Source organism: Rhincodon typus, chromosome 23 (genome assembly GCF_021869965.1).
Source record: "Rhincodon typus isolate 14 chromosome 23, sRhiTyp1.1, whole genome shotgun sequence".
Taxonomy (NCBI): domain Eukaryota; kingdom Metazoa; phylum Chordata; class Chondrichthyes; order Orectolobiformes; family Rhincodontidae; genus Rhincodon; species Rhincodon typus.
Window position 1 is genome coordinate 20,913,739 of NC_063354.1, and position 16,845 is coordinate 20,930,583.

At 40.5% G+C, this 16,845-nt stretch overlaps 2 protein-coding genes across 2 annotated transcripts in view; both read left to right on the top strand.

The window, feature by feature from the left end:
• The window catches only part of rpl38 (ribosomal protein L38), a 474,590-nt gene that overhangs the window by 389,125 nt on the left and 68,620 nt on the right, over positions 1–16,845 (top strand). The gene's annotated exons all lie outside the window — the stretch shown is intronic.
• kif19 (kinesin family member 19) overlaps positions 1–16,845 on the top strand; it is a 181,875-nt gene that overhangs the window by 159,287 nt on the left and 5,743 nt on the right. Inside the window, exons 15-20 of the mRNA XM_048611035.1 lie at positions 1–124; positions 5,919–6,024; positions 6,591–6,717; positions 9,277–9,698; positions 10,482–10,635; positions 12,155–12,259. The exon at positions 1–124 is cut by the window's left edge and continues 31 nt beyond it. Coding sequence (XP_048466992.1) covers positions 1–124; positions 5,919–6,024; positions 6,591–6,717; positions 9,277–9,698; positions 10,482–10,635; positions 12,155–12,259 — 1,038 coding nt within the window. The remainder of the gene's footprint in view (positions 125–5,918; positions 6,025–6,590; positions 6,718–9,276; positions 9,699–10,481; positions 10,636–12,154; positions 12,260–16,845) is intronic.

Consider the following 16,845-nt stretch of genomic DNA (forward strand, 5'->3'; position numbering starts at 1 on the left):
GAGAGTTGGTGCAGGATGTGGACTCTGATCAAGAAAGTGTGAGAACAACTGGATCTGAAAAGCCTTATCCTTGGCGAAGGAATTACAAAGATGCGTTACCACCACTGGTACCAGAGCCAGAAAGGTAACATTAATGGGGGCAATAGATTAAATCAGTAATCAAAAGGTAATAGAATTCCATTAAATTTATGCCTGGCCTAATTAAACTATTTCTTATAAATACAGAAGACAGTTGAGTGATATTTCTAAACTTAAGTCCTAATTAGTTAAATAAAACACCACAATGATGCTGTGTGCAGCTCTTGCATGTAGGTGCAAATGGCAACTACATTTGCAGTAAGTGTTCGCAATTTGAGGAAAATTGCCTCTGAGTTGATGAGCTAGATTCTGACACCAGTACATCAGGGAGGGGGAGTTTTACATGGATGATGCAGTACTTTGTTCCAGGAAGTTGTCACACCATTTGGGCTAACTACTTTTGATTTGGACTGTGGTCAGGGACAGGGAGATGTGACTGCAAGTGAGGCAGTTATATGGACACAGAAAGTAGAGGTGGAGGAGTCTCAGCCTCTATGATAGTCCAGTGGGTTTGATGTAATCGCAACTTATATGGATCAGAGCAAAGACTACAGGGTGGATGAGGAAACTGACCATAGTGCCTTCTTTCAGGGAACCATTCAAGTGGCACTAAAAAAACAGTAGCAGGGGAGAATGGTTAGGGGATACAGATAATATTCTGTGCAGCTTAGAGCAGGAGTATTAAGAGCTCTACTGTGTCAAGGTTAAGGACATCTCAAGGAGGAAGAGGAACTTGCAGTGGGAGTAGGAGGATCCAATTGTTGTGGTCCATGTGAGTATCTGATGCATAGGTAGGATTGAGAGAATCTGCTGATGGAATATGAACAGCAGAATCACAAAGGTTATAATCTCTGGATTACTATCTGAGCACAAGATAATTGGCATAAGGTAAATAAGATCAGAGAGTTGACTGCATGCTGAAAGATTGATGTGGGTGAAATGGGTCTTGAATCTTGTAGTACTAGCACCTGTACCAAGGGAGAAGAGAGCTATACAGCTGAGACAGTTTTTACCTGACCTGTTCTGGGATCAGTGTACTGTACAGTATGGAACCCACACAATGGTTTTAAAGGGTCTTTATGTAAAATAATGGGAGATAGGTCACATGAGGGGAAATTTGGAAAGTTAAAGAGAAAAGGGACAGACAATAATGCAGAGTTGTGATACAGGTAGTGAGAAACAAGGTGGGATAGGAAGGACAGAGTATAAGAACATGAGTGCATTGGCAAATATGGACATAATGGGGCAAAATGGCTTTAACAGAGAGAGTGAAGGGTTCAGGTGCAGGAGGATTTAAACATAAATTCAACATAAACAAAATCCAAACATAAAAGTTGAGGAAATAGCAAAATATACTGACGTGGTTAAATATGAGCTGGTGGGACAGGAAGGGACAGAGAATTTAACAGTATTAGAGCAACATTATAAGGCACATTCAGAGAATAGTAGTAAAAAGAGTTAAAATTGAAGTTGTTTTATTGGAATGCATGGAACATTTGCAATAAGAGAGATGAATTAATGGCACAAATAGAGATATGCGGTTTAAATCTAATCACCATTACAGACGTATAATTGCAAGATGAAGAGCGGAAAATAAATAATACAAACAGGCAGTATTTTGAAAAGACCAACAGAATAGACAAAGAGATGTAGCTTTGTCAATAAGGCTTGACATAAAGACATTTCTGAGAAGAGATCATGACTTAGAAAATCAGCAAGTAGAAACATGGAGTGGAGATTAGGAATGGGAAGAGTCAGACTGGTGGAGTAGGCCCATAGTAGTAGTTAATCTGTTAGACAGAACGTTAAACAAGAAATTATCAGAGCTTGTAAAAAAGAGAATGTAATAACAGTGGGGTTGCTTTACTCTTCATATAAAGTGGATCAAACAAATTGGCAAAAGTGGCCTGAAAGATGAATTTATAGAATATTTTAGGGACAGCTTCCCAGAACAATACGTAATTGAAGCATGTAGAGGTAAAGTTATTTTTTCTTTAATAAAGTATACAGGATCTGAGTTCATTAATAATGCAGTAAAAGATCCATTGGAAAACAGTGATGGTAATACAATGGGGGCCCACCTTAAGTCTGAAAATGAGATACTCTAAAGACAAACAAGAACCTTAAACTTAACCAAAACCGTTTGCATGTGAATGGCAGGAGAGTTAGCAAAAGTATGTAGACTAAATATGTGACAGTAAATAAACAATGGAAAACATATAAAAAATTCAATATGTCCAACAAACTATATTGCATTGAAAAGCAAAAAATCAAAAACAAGATCTTTTCATGCCTCAGTGAAGAAAGTTAAAGATAGCATTAAATTAAAAGAAAAGGCTTATAATGTTGCAAAAATATAGTAAATCTGAGGGTTCAGAATATTTTATAAGCTGGAAAAGGGACATCAGAAAGGAAAAGGAATAAGTGTATGAAAACCAGAGATATAAAAACAGATAGTAAGATAAGGTGAATAGCAAAGGTCTTTTTCCTAGGGTAAGAGAGTTCAAAACTAGAGGGCATATTTTAAGGTGAGAGGAGAAAGATTTAAAAGGGACCCAAGGGGCAACTTTTTTACAACAGAGGGTGGTTTATATGTAGAATGAACTGCCAGAGGCAGATGCAGGTACAGTTACAATGTTTAAAAGACATTTGAACAGGTACATGAATAGGAAAGGTTTATGGGCCAAATGCAGGCAAAGGGGACGAGTAGTGTTTGTGAAAATTGGTTGGGGTGGACAAGTTGGACTGAAGGGTCTGTTTCCTTGCTGTATGCCTGTATGGCTCTATATAAAAAGGATGAGAGTAACTAAAGTAAACATTCATTGTTTAGAAGCAGAAACAGGAGAAATTATGAAGGTCAATGAGAAAACAGCAGGGATGTTGAGCCAAAAATGGTCTGGATTTTCTGCTGACCATGCAGTTGTTATGCCAGTGCAGATCATGGTTGCACGTGGGGACCTTGTGGAATCCTCATCATAGAACACTTTAAAGGAACTGTGTGGGAAATTGAATTTTCCACTGAGCAATTCCTGAAAGTCTCCATTTAAATCAGAGACTTCAGCACATTCTGATGAAATTACGGAAAATAATTTCTCTGAACTACTCCAAAATTAAGGAAAGGGGTGGCGCGGTGGCGCTGTACCTCACAGTGCCAGGGACCCAGGTACAATTCTACCCTCAGGTGACAGTCTGTATGGAACTTGTATATTCTCTCTGTGTCTGCATGGGTTTCCTCTGGATGCATCGGTTTCCTCCCACAGTCCAAAAATGTGTAGTTTAGGTGGATTGGCCATGCTAAACTGCCCTATAGTGTTCAGGGTAGGCTAGGTGGTTTAGCTGTGGGAAATGTAGGGTTACAGGGATAGGGTGGGTCTGTGTGGGTTACTCTTCGGAGGGTCGGTGTGGACTAAGTGAGGTGAATGGCTTTCTTCCACATTGTACTTACTGAAGAAAAGTTAGACTATTAAATACGTAGTTTAACTCCTGAGTAACTATTCGTTACAGCCCATATTTATCTCACACACGTGGAACTACAACTCCTCCAGAACCTTTACATCCCCCAAAACCTGATACAACATCCTCGTGGATCAAAACCTTTTTCTCCCAACTGGACCCAACCAACAGCTCCTTCAATGCCAGTCCCAACCCAATTCCCACCCCTGTCACTGGACCCGACAGGACCTGCCTTGCCTCAGTTGGAACCAGCCACCCCATCAAGTCCGATCCAACCCAGAGCTCTACTCTTTTGTAAAGAAGAATCTCTGTGTTAGATCGCCACTAATCCAAAAATCCAGGCCTTTATCTCTGTCTTCACAGTAAAAGATACAAAGTAGAAATAGAAGTAGGGGTGAGTAGATTAGAAAAAAATTGAGGTAATTAATATTAGCAGAGAAAAAGATCATGAAACCGACTAAATTCAAATAAATCCCCAGGATCTTCAGGATTTAAAAGAAAATGCTGCAGAGCAAATGGATGCACTAGCTGTGACTTTACAAAATTCCCCAGATTCTGTATAGGTTCTAGCAGATTGGAATTTAATAAATGCGTGACCACTATTCAAGAAAAGGAATAAAAGGAGACTACAGTCCAGGTCACCTAAAATCAGTCTTCAAGAAAGTGCTAAAATCTATTAAAGACGTTTTAGGGGAGTGCAGTGATTAGAACAGGTTAATAGGGTAGTTAAGAAGGCATTTGGGACACTTGCCTTTATCAGTTATGGCATAGATGATAAGAGCAGGGAGACTATGTTGAAGTTATACAGAACTTTAGTTAGGCACATCTGGAGTACTGTGTGCAGTTTACGTCCCCACACTATGGGAAGGATGTCATTTGCACTGGAGGGATCGCAAAGGAGATTCACCAGGATGTTGCCTAAGTTTTAGCTATGAAGAAAGGCTGGATAGGATTTGGTTGCTTCCTTTCGAGCAGAGAAAACTGAGGGAGCCCGGATTGAGGTATATAGAATTATGAGGGGCGTGGACAGGAAGAAGCTTTCTCCATCTTTGAACAAAAACAGAAGTTGCTGGAAAAGGTCAGCAGATCTGGCAACATCTGTGAAGAGAAAATCAGAGTCAACATTGCAGCTCCTGTGACTCTTCCTCAGAACCCTTCCTCCATCGTTGAAAGTCAGTTATGAGGGGGCATAATTCTGAATTGAAGGGCAGGCAATTTAGAGAAGATTTGAGGAAATTTTTTTTTAGAGGGTGGTGGCAATCTGAAATTCACTGACTGGGAGGCTAGTAGAGGCAGGAAACCTCACAGTCTTTAAAAATTATACATATGAGCACTTGAAATGTCATAACATTAGCTATAGACCAAGAACAGGAAAGTGGGATTAGTCTAGATAGGTTGTTGCAGACCTGATGGGCTGAAGGACCTCTTCTGTGCTGTGTGACCCTATGAGAACAAGTCAGTATGGTCTTACAGGAGAAAATCCTGATTGCCAAATTTGTAACTATTTTTTGAGGATGTAACTAGTAGGCTAGATAAAGGAGAAAAAGCAATTGGAGTACATCTGGATTTCCAAAACAAGATGGTTAGTGGAGTATAATGTAGGGAAGTGTGAGGTTATTCACTTTGGTCATAAGAATAGATGAGCAGAATATTTTTTGAAAGTCTTGAAACTTACAAATTGATGTTCAGAAAGACTTGGATGTGATTGTACAAAAAACAGTAAGGGTTAGCATGCAGGTTCATTAAGAAAGAAAATGGCAATGGTATTGGATTAAATTAAGAAGGAAATCTTGCAACATGAGCATGGGATATGGGGAGCAAATGGGAAACCCAAGGTCAGCCATTATTGTTTTGCATACTGAAGAAGATTCTTTGGACCATCTGGTCTTCTTCTGCTCCTATTTCTTATACTTCTAGCCACTTCCCTGCCACTTCTTAGAAGGGGTAAATCCTGCCATTAGACTTACTTTCAACTGTTGCCTGTCAGGCATTTACAATGGGATCTAATCATTAACTTATAGAAAGACATTTAAAAAGAGAGACAAAAAGTTGCAGCCATCTAAGCAGGAAAGATGAAACATCTCCAGACCCCATGAAAATGACAAGAAGCCCTTTAACGTTTTTTAAATTTTAACATTCTAACCGAAACAATCACCAGGATTAAACTTTAGTTTTGAAATTTTTGGGCTTTGATCTCAGTTGTCAACTTTTTCATGGGTTCATGAAATTTAGACACTTTGGAGGCAAATATTATACACTATACACATTTACATGGGATTGATTTTTACATGAGTACATACAGTATCTGTTTGACTAGAATCGACTACAATGACAAATTCTCAGTGTTTCCCCTCATTCATTTTGACATTCTTCCTTTGACGCTCCAGTGACAATAACCGAGTGTTTAAAAGCAGCCCACATGGTCAACGGAGAACGAGTTCAACGGTGATGACGCCTCCTCCAATCCAAGTGAATGGAATGCTAAACCAAGAGGTGAGTTGGTGCACCAAGTGTGCAGTAGGTTCTGGTATAGTGCCCTTTTCAAAGATTTCAATCTCAATGCCACATTCCCAGAAAACTGTACAATGACTCGAGGGCTTTAAATTCACAGATGTGTTATCAACATTGCAGGAATTAATCAGCGCATTCTCCAAAGATATAAGGCCACGCCATTCACTCATTGTAGGTTATATTTTCTCATGTTCATTAATTTAGCGTGAACGCGAATTGGGTATTAATTAGTTACCATGACAGGAATATAGTTGCCATGGTATTCTCCAGTTCATATGCACATTTTTTTTGCTAAAATTAGCAAATAGTAAAATACACTTGCATGCAACAAAGGAACATTGTTTCACATGTCAACCAATTGACCCATAGAGTCTGCTCCACTATTTTAAATCCCAGTTTGCTGTATTTCTCCCATTGGGTGCCTAGCTGCGCAACCTTCCCTAAATTGCTGTTTTTACTTTGGGTCGTAAAGGAAAATGAAGTGACACAAACAAGATGCAAATTAAATACTAAATATTTTAATTTTTCCACCACAAATCTTCCTTCAGACAAATCAACAGGAGAGTCTGGTGAGCTTTAGCGAGATGAGCAGTGCCAGCAGCCATTTAAACTCATCACCTGACAGCACAGAGAATTTTGCAGACAACCGACACAGCCAGACAGAATTCCTTAAAGGTATGAAGTCTCGATGTAGAACTGTGTAGCCATGATGTATTTTGGACAGCTGTTTCATGGTTAGTGTTGAATCAGGTTGATGGTTCTCCTGCTGGGACAGCAATACGAAGAGAAATGGATGCAAAAAGAGAGAAGGTTGGCATGTGGTGACCTCTCCCTCACCTTGGGGCTTCTGATGCCCTAACTTAGTTGGAAGATGAAAATGATTATCCAGATTTTCCTCCCAGAAGATACCAACAGAGAGCAGGGTAAAGATGTAGGGAGGGCTCCTATGAGGTACACGCCTCTGATTATGCTATCGGACATTTGCTGTTCAGTGCCCATCTCCTCCAACACCAACACTACCAGCAGGAATCTCAGTCCCTTGACTCTCCCATCTTTAGTTAAACAATAGGCAGCAGAAGACTGATTTCTCTATGTGCTGCAGTGCCCCTGGCCTTTATTTAATAAGAAGAGGAGTGGCAGCTGGATTGTTGTAATAAGGTTGCCAAACGTTGAGAAACAGGGTAAATCTGGCAACTGTTCTCTCTCTGCCTTGTGTGGGTTCCTCAACCTTGACCATTCTCACTTCATGCAATTATTTATTTAATATCCTGAAGACATCTGCTTCCTTTCATTTTGACTCCACTTCCTTTTGGATGCTTCAGTGCAGTACAGTTTAATTTTATTAGATGACAGAAGCTGCTTCCCTCCGTGTTGGTTGGAACTCATCCTGCTATGTAAAATTAGCAGCTGGAAGGGAAAAACAACCCATTGGCAATTCCGGTCAGTAATTCGGACTCCCGCTCTTTCAGAAATGTGGAGCGTTGCTGAAATAAATACATAATTGTGGGAGTACTGAATGAATGGCAGGACGCTAGGGAATCTTAGAGGAACAAAGGGATCATGGGGTGTTTGTCCACAAATCCATGAAGATGGTAGGTAGTTTAATAGGGTAGTTAAAAAGGCATACAGGACACTTGCCTTTATCAGTTGGGGCATAGATTATAAGAGCAAGGAGGCTGTGTTGAAGTTGTACAGGACTTTAGTTAGGCCACTACTGGAGTGTTGTGTGCAGTTCTGGTCTCCACTCGTAGAATGGATGCGATTGGACTACGGGGGTGCAAAGGAGATTCTCCAGGATGTTGCTCTGGGATGGAGAATTTCAGCTATGAAGAGAGGCTGGATAAGCTTGGGTTGTTTTCTTTGGAGCAGAGAAGATTGAGGGGAGCCTGATACAGGTGTATAAGCTTATGAGAGGCATGCACAGGAAGAATATAGAGCAGCTGTTCCCATTAGTCAAAGGGTCCATAACAAGGGAGCATAATTTTAAGATGAAAGGCAGGATGTTCACAGAGGATTTGAGGACAATGCTTTTCACCTACAGGGTGGTGGAATCTGGAATGCACTACCAGGGAGGGTAGTCAAGGCATGAAACCTCACAACCTTTAAAAAGTGAGCACTTGAAATAGCATGACATTCAAGGCAATGGACCTGAAAAGTGGGAATAGTGTAGATTTACTGTAGCTTCAGCAGTACAGACCTGATGGGCTGAAGGGCCTCTTCTGTACTGTTTGTTTAAATGATCCTATGAAGTCAAAGCATGCTGTGTTTTGCAGCAGTCATGTCCTGGGATTTAAGTGTCCAGCAGCAGAGCCAGCCACTTTGACAGCTGCTGTGAAATGTAAGTGTGGAAGTGAAGGTTTAGGATGGCAATTGATTCAAGAGTACAGGTGCAAGTTGAGTAGGGTTGGAGTGCTTTGGGTAGGTTGAGCGGCTTGAGGAGTGGGGTATTATGTCAGAGCTGGCAGATGAGGGTAATGGGATGTCAAGACCAGCAGAGAGGTGATTGTCAGGACCCGTCAGTGGATTGTGTTGGGGGCAGGGGGAGGTATAAGGGGACAGTGGCTGGAGGAGTGGAGGTTGTTGGGTACTGGAGGATCAGGCTGGCAGTGATGATGATTTCCAAGGCCAGCTGGCAAGTGTGGTGCCAGCAGAGGAGTTGGGGTAGAATGTTGGGTGCTATGGGTCAGGCCAGCTGTGGAGGAGTTATCAGGTACAAAGTGTGGAACATGGAATTGTGTTGTGTTGTGGGAGAGGGGATGCCTAATTGGGGGAGGTGATGGTTATCAGAAGGTCCCGCAGGTGTAAGGGCATTGATGAGGTATGCCTTTTGAGCTGGGGGTGCTGGAATCAACTAAATAATTGGCTAGGTGTTGCACAGGTTTCCAATTGTCTAATATTCCCTGAATGACTATTAAATTAGCAGAAGCTGAACCCTTAATATTTTCAGATGTTAGGGTTTTTTTTCAGAGGGTTCTGAATGCAGTGGAACTACCCATCAGTATCTTTGATTTCCCAGGCAATTTCCATGCAGTCAGCTGCATCTGGGGTTCCACAGAATCCCCAACATACAATTCCAGTCTGTGCTCTTCCAGTGACTCTCTGGCCTTCAAAATAACACAGGCCCTTATCTGTTTTAAACATTGCCACCCCTTGTGTTATGAATGCAATGTACTTTAAGAGCAAAATTCTACATACTGCTGTAATGAAATAATTAATGAGTTCCATTTTCAGTAGAACGCAAGCAGATGTTGACGGGCACCAAGAACATCGCAGTCAAAGCCGCAAGGAGACGTTCAAAAGTTCTGGAAAATGACAACAGGCTACACATTCTGGAGCCCATGAAGGAGAAAACAAGCATTTCCCTGCATTCGATGAAGGAAAATGAAGAATCATTTTATAGAGGCATTCCTGAATCATCACTGACATTGTATAGACACCAGCAGGGTCAACTTATAAAACATGCTGCTAGTGAGGACAATCTATCCACCAGTACTGGTGAGGTGATCAACCATGTACAGCCTAATGAGGAAGAATGCTCCACTGACTGGTCTCAGTCCTATAAAAAGGAAAACAAAAAGGCAAGTAGAAGACAGGAGACATTAGAAGCCAAGCGGAAGAAAAGAAGATCAAGGTCTTTTGAGGTTAACGGTCAAGGGGTTGGTATTTTGATCATACAGAAGTGAATTAAAGTTTGTTCTTTATTCTTGTTTTCTGAGTGCTTCACAAATTCTGGCTGAAATGAAATGCCATCAACAATAATGTAAAAAGATCAGTGTTTGAGACTGAAACATGCCCTTTAAATTAGGGTACTGTATTAATGACATTAAGCATTAACAACCTAACCTTATTAGAGAATTATGTGGAACAATTTTCACCAAAAGCTCTGTTTTATATGTTTCCATATTGATAACTTTGATTATTTTTGAGAAGTTGGAGTTTTATTAGTGTTATAAACTGAATAAACTCTTTGCAAGCAACATTTCAGAATTGTAATTCAATACTTTGAACACAAACAAATAAAATTATACTGTAGGATGCACTTCCAAGACAATAATGCCAATTAAAATTTGTGACTACTTTTCAAATATTAAGGGACAGATTTTATGCACATTAATGCTTTTAAAATATCTCCTGATCAAGGCTATATCTAGCATACTCTGTGTCATAATAGCAGAAACTTTACAGTCTGTGAATAGAACCCAGAAATGTCAGTGAATTTACTCATTTCCTGTTCACTGCAACCATAAAACCATTAACTTGATTTTAACAAAGTCTGAGATTGGAGTAAAGATATTTGGTAGTACTGAGGACAATAAATTTATGTAAATATTATCTTTCCAAAAGATTAAATCTCATTTGTCCTCATTGCTGTTTTCTGTATTTTATGCCTTACTTTAATGCAATTTTGCAATGATCTTACTTTCTTATTATCTTCCCAGTTATCCCATCCTAAGAATATTTCATCCCGATTCCAACCATTGGAGAGTATTTCAGATAATAGATTTAATGTCAATGGCCAAAGTCAGTCAAGGATATATAGAAAACCGACACACAGGCCTGGGAAAGTAAAATTCCCTATCAGCCATTATGCAGGTAAGTTGGACATTTATAGTTAAGTCATAACTTAGCAGGGAAGTGTGCATTCATAATTGTGTCTCACCATTCCATAAGCTGTCAAAAATGTACTAAGTCCCATTTAGACCATCAAGATGACCAATTTGCCTGACTGACTGCTAATTAGGACAAGAACAATTCACATCAGGTTTTATCATTAACAAAAAATAATTATTTATAGTCACACATGAAACTTTGGCAGAGAAAAGATTCCTAATCTACTACTATATGACTCAAACTGTGTGTTTTTACAACTCCGAAACCCATATACTCGTTCACAATTAAGACAGATAAAAGATAGACATTTTGACACTGGTGTTATGGTTGAAAAAGAAAGATAGGGAACACAGCTCTGAATATCAAAAATCCAGATTTCAGGGGTGGTTTAGGCTATGTCACACAGTACCTGTTGATTTTCATAGAATCCCTACAGTGTGGAAACAGGCCCTTCAGCCCAACAAGTCCACACTGACCTGCAGAGCATCCCACCCAGACCCATCCCCCTGGAACCCACCTAATCTACACATCCCTGAATACTGTGGATGATTTAGCATGGCCAATCCACCTAGCCTGCACATCTTTGGACTGTGGGAGGAAACTGGAGCACCTGGAGGAAACCATGCAGACACAGGGAGAATGTGCAAACTCCACACAGAGAGTTACCCAAGGGTAGAATTGAACCGAGGTCCCTGGTGCTGTGAGGCAGCAGTGCTAACCACTGAGCCACTGTGCTGCCCTGTTTTAACACTAATCACATACAGCCATCTGTAAAGCAATTGTTGTGGGACACAATCATTCTTCATTTGAATGATTGATCAGGTGGACCTAGGTCTTGTTAGAATTCTTTCTTGTAAGCTTTTTTGGTTGTTCTGTCTTTTCTCCACAATTAGGGAAAAAGAAGGAAATGTTTTCTACTCACAGATTGTGGAGTCTCTGACTGTTCTTGTACTTGCAGCATTATAACAAAATCAACCAAATTAGAAGGTTGTCGTTAGGTAGAATGTCCTTAACTCAAAGTTGTTACCATGTCTCGAGGTATTTCACTAATACTTCAAAAACAACATTGTCCTGACCTCCTATATAAAATATGAACCATTTGATTTTTCCAGGTTGCAAAACTTTCCAAGGTATTTGATTCATATAGCAGTCCAACTTCCATTTTAATTTATATTTCCAAGTCAATATATATGTATAAAAACCAAATTATTAATATATTAATATACTGTAAACCAAATATATATTATACGTTAGTTCTTCCTGTAGCTATCACGGTATGGCAATATGTTTATAATAAAACAAGAAACTGTGGTTGCTGGAGATCTGAAACAAAACAGAAATCACTTGTGAAATTCAGCAGGTCTGGCAGCATCTGTGGGAAGTGAGCAGAGTTAATATTTCGAATGCAGTGACTTTTCATCCAGACTCGGTAATATGTTAGTTCACAGTTACTTTATTTGTGTGCAAGAAGTAAGCTGTCTGTTGCTGTTGCTTTGTATAGGTGAAAGTGACCTTCAGATGTTGGAGGTAGTCAGTAGCCCACCCAGCACCATCTATCAGAGAAATGCCAATGGGAGAGGTCTGGCTGTACAAAAGAAGGTCAGAGGTGAGAAAACAATTCTTCGCGGCATTACTAAATTGAGTGGCCAATAAAAATACGAGGCAGAATTTTCCCTTCCCTGGTGCACCATGAGCAATGGTGAGAAAGGTAGGAAATAATTATTTTTTAAATTCACTCGTGGGACATGGACATTGCTGGCTGGCCAGCGTTTATTGCCTGTCCCTAGCTGCCCTTGAACTGAGTCACTTGCTAGGCCATTTCAGAGGGCAGTTGAGAGTCAACGACATTGCTGTAGGTCCAGAGTCACATGTAGGTCAGACCAGGTGAGGATTTCCTTCCCAGAACGACATTAGGGAGCCAGATGGGTTTCTTTGACAATCAGCAATGGTTGCATGGTCATCAGTACATACTTAATTCCAGATTTTAATTTTAATTGAATTCAAATTCAAATCCACAGCACCAGAATATTAGCTGAGTTTCTGGATTAATAGTCTAGTGATAATACCACCAGGCCATCACTTCCCCTGAACGCAAATGAAATAAATGGAGCAAATTAAAAAATCAGTATGCCGACATTGAGAAAATGTTTTGTGATTTTCCCCTCACACTTTAAATGGGGGCTGCTGAATCTCATTACTGAGTGCTGAATACTTTACTTTCAATGTATTTGCATTTCATTAAGGCCTCAACTTGCTTTATTTATGTGCCACCTCTAATTCTCCTCTTCTTCCCTAAAAAAGTAGACAGCACAAATTTCTGAAATGTACATCAGAGCAGGCAGCAGCTTGCCTAATGATTATCCCCATTCTCATTCAGCTGCTACTTCATAACATGGACCCTTTATCCACAAGTAAGCATCGACAAACCACCCTCCTCAACACAGCCACATCATCATACCTGCTCTGGGTCCAAATCACACACCGCATCAGCCCCTCAGTACTTGTCTTTGGAGCTCAGGGATGCCCACGCGTGCTTCTGCTAGTTTTTATTATTCACTTGTGGAGAAATGGATGTCACTGGCTGGCCAGCATTTTTATTGTCTGTCCCTCTTTGCCATTGAGAAGGTGGTGGTGAGCTGCCTTCTTGAACAGCAAGTCAGGATGGTGAGTGGCTTGGAAGGGGACTTGCCAGAAAATGGTGTTTCTTGTGCACAGTTTCACATGTGCATTTTATGCATCCGCACAGAATATGTTGTATAGCTGTTAGCTTACTTGCTTATTCCAGACGGTCTGGCAGTCTCTGTGCTTTGTGTTACTTTTTAAAGCAGAGGTGAAGACAGGTCGCTTACCACATTGGGAGGTACTGAAGTGTCAAGGAGTGGAGATGTTGCTGTACAGCAACATCATGTTACACCTGCAGCATGTACCAGCAGTTTATGCAGCAAACATATTACATGTTTCAAGCGGAAGGCCATAAGTGAAAGACAAAGAAGAGCAGTCTCAAAATTGTTACAGTCAGCCTATTGTGTCTGCACTTACTGGTGATTTAGGAGTAGGAGAGGTGGTAAGGGTCCCTATTGAGTAGGAAGCACTGAGGGCAGGAAGGCTTAACAGGTGAGGATAAGTGTGAGGTTTGACCATCAGCCTGTACTGCTGGGCACCCACTTCATCAGGCTGGTTTGGTCTGGTGGAAGGCTTTCTGTGACATTCTGCAGGAAAAGGATTGTCCTCCATCCACCAATGCCCTTAAGTCAATGTCTGCAAAGTGGGAAGGGAGTTTTCCTTTCCTCTGGCCCATATCCTTAGTTATAATAGTCAAACACCACAGTATGAGGACCAATTCCTGCTTGCAGTGTCAAAGCAGTGAGCAACTGGGCCTTTCATGTGGGGCGAATGATGGATGGTCACTTCTTGGGCTGCACATTTCACTGAGAAAGGGTGCTCTAGACTCCGGTTACACAAATTAATTTGGTGAGAAGTGGAAGATTGTGTGAGAAAAGTCATTCCAAGCTATGGCACACCACATGCTGTGAATCTCACTCAACAAGCATTTTAGTTGAAAATGGAAAAATGGAAAATTTCCACTGATTTGTTACATGAAAATGCAAAAAACTATAAAATACTATTTCATTAGCTTAAGCATGTAGAACTCACAAATTAGCCCAAGTCTGAACATATAAATGCTGCATGCTGAAAGCAAATATTTGGAAATCACTGCATTCATAGAATCCCTACAGTGCGGAAAGAGGCCGTTTGGCTCATCGAGTCTGCACCAAACTCTGAATAGCAAAGCCCCATCCTGTAACCACCCCTCCCCCCTTCATTTCCCATGGCTAATTCTCTCTAGCCTGCACACCTTTAGCCACTATAGACAATTTAACATGGGCAATCCACCTAACCTGCACATCTTTGGACTGTGAGAGGAACCTGGACTACCCAGCGGAAACCCACGCAGACACGGGGAGAATGTGCAACTCCACCCAGGCAGTCACCCAAGGCTGGAATTGAGGCTGGGTCTCTGGTGCTGTGATGCTGCAGTGCTAATCATCGAGACCAGACGTTCTACCTCAGAAGCTTTAATTGATTATCAATCATTTATATATTTGGTTAACAATGTTGTGATAATGGATATAGAATGAATAATAGCAGGTCTTAGTTAGGGGAACAAGGTCATGGTTAGGTTAGTAACAAGAGGTAAAGCTACATGAATAACCATAGGTCCTGCTTGAGGAAATTGTAATGGGTCCGAGTTAAAAGAATAACCGCAGGTAGTTCATAGGGGAATTGCAGCAGGTCCTTGTTAGTGGGGTGACAGCAGGTGGCTGTCAGTGGAGTAGCAGTGGGTCCTAGTTAAGGAGTAAAAGTAAGTACAATTTAGGGAAATGATGGCAACAAAAGTAGAAGCCTTTGTGGAGTGTCTTAGGATTGAAATCCATATTAGTTCCACTTTATATTGCTAACTTGATTCAAGCTCAGTGTAAACTTGGTGAGTTTGTAGGCAATTCTATAGCGGAGATTGAAGGACAGCCAAATCTGAGGTGTAGACCAAGAACTACAGAACTTGTTAAATGAAATGTGTGTAGGTAGAACAATGATGTTGGAATAGCTGTAGGTCACACAGAAAGGGATTAAAGAAGGTAAAGATGATGTTGAATATTGCATTTCAGTTACAGAGAAACAGTAATGAAGTTCTGCTTGTTTTGATTGGAAGAGAGGAATTTTAAAGTGTTTTAATTGAAGGTTTTAGATTAGAAAAGTAACCAGCCAAAATAGACTTGAAGGAATCATTCATCCCAATGAAGCATTCAAAACAGCAGGAATACAAATTAAACATTAAAATGTTGGGATCAGAAAGGAAGATTTCTCGTCCTAGTGGGAATGGGTTGAAATAAGTATGTTAAAGTGAACAGTATAAATGGATTCCAGAGTCAAATTACCAGGATTCTGAGGAACAAGGGATGGATATGACAAAAAGGAAGGTATGTGAAGTTGGCTCTAAAGGGATAAGCTTGTGAACCTTAAAAACCTAAAAACAAGATAATTATCTAAGTATGACACACTTATATAAAGTAATCCATCATAACAGAGAGTAAACTACTGCTGTCTCAATTTAATAATTACAAATGCAATCCTGGAGTCTAACTCCCGCTCATCAAAATTAAATCACGATTAAGCAATTTTGTCTACTTGTAACCACAGTGACTAATGGCATTTCATACAGAGCTGCATTGCTAATAAAAAAAATGCATTTGGAAGCACCTTTCACACTCTCAGGATCAAAAACAAAGTTGCTGGAAAAGCTCAGCAAGTCTGGCAGCATCTATGAAGAAAAATCAGAGTTAACGTTTAGTGTCGGGTGACCCAAGAAAGGGTCACTGGACCTGAAACGTTAACTCTGACTTTTCTTCACAGATGCTGCCAGACTTGCTGAGCTTTTCCAGCAACTTTGTTTTTGTTCCTGATTTACAGTATCCGCAGTTCTTTCGGTTTCTATTTAGTATTTCACATTCTCAGACTGTTCCAAAGCACTTCACAGCTAATTATTTGTTAAATTGCACTGACTGTTAAACACCTGAAGAAGGAGCGAGGCTCCGAAAACTTGTATTTTCAAATGAATCTGTTGGACTATAACCTGGTGTCGTATGATTTCTGACCTTGTCCACCCCAGTCCAATACCGGCACCTTCACATCACTGTTAAATAGACAAACATAGCAGCCAATACGGACACAGCAAAGTGCCACACAGCAACGAGTTGAGTAACCAGTTAAGGTGATTTGTTGGTTTTGTTTGAGAGATGGATGTTGATCCAGATGCCAGCAGAATTTCCTCCTGTCTTCAAATATTGCAATGCGATCTGAACAGGCAGAGAGGATCTTTATTTAACTTCTCATTGAAAGGCACCATCTATAAAACCACAGCATTCTCTCAATGTTGCACTGGACTATCAACGTGCATTAAAGTCTCATGACCCGAGATTGAATTAGAGTCCACAATCTCCTGATGTACAAATAAGAATGCTACCAACTGGATAAAAGTTGACAGTTTTAAAAAATGTCTAAAGCTTGAGAGATAGTAGGAACTGCCGATGCTGGAGAATCTGAGATAACAAGGTGTAGAGCTGGATGAATACAGGAGACCAATCAGCATCAGAGGAGCAGGAAAGCTGACGTTTCGGGTCTGGACCCTTCTTC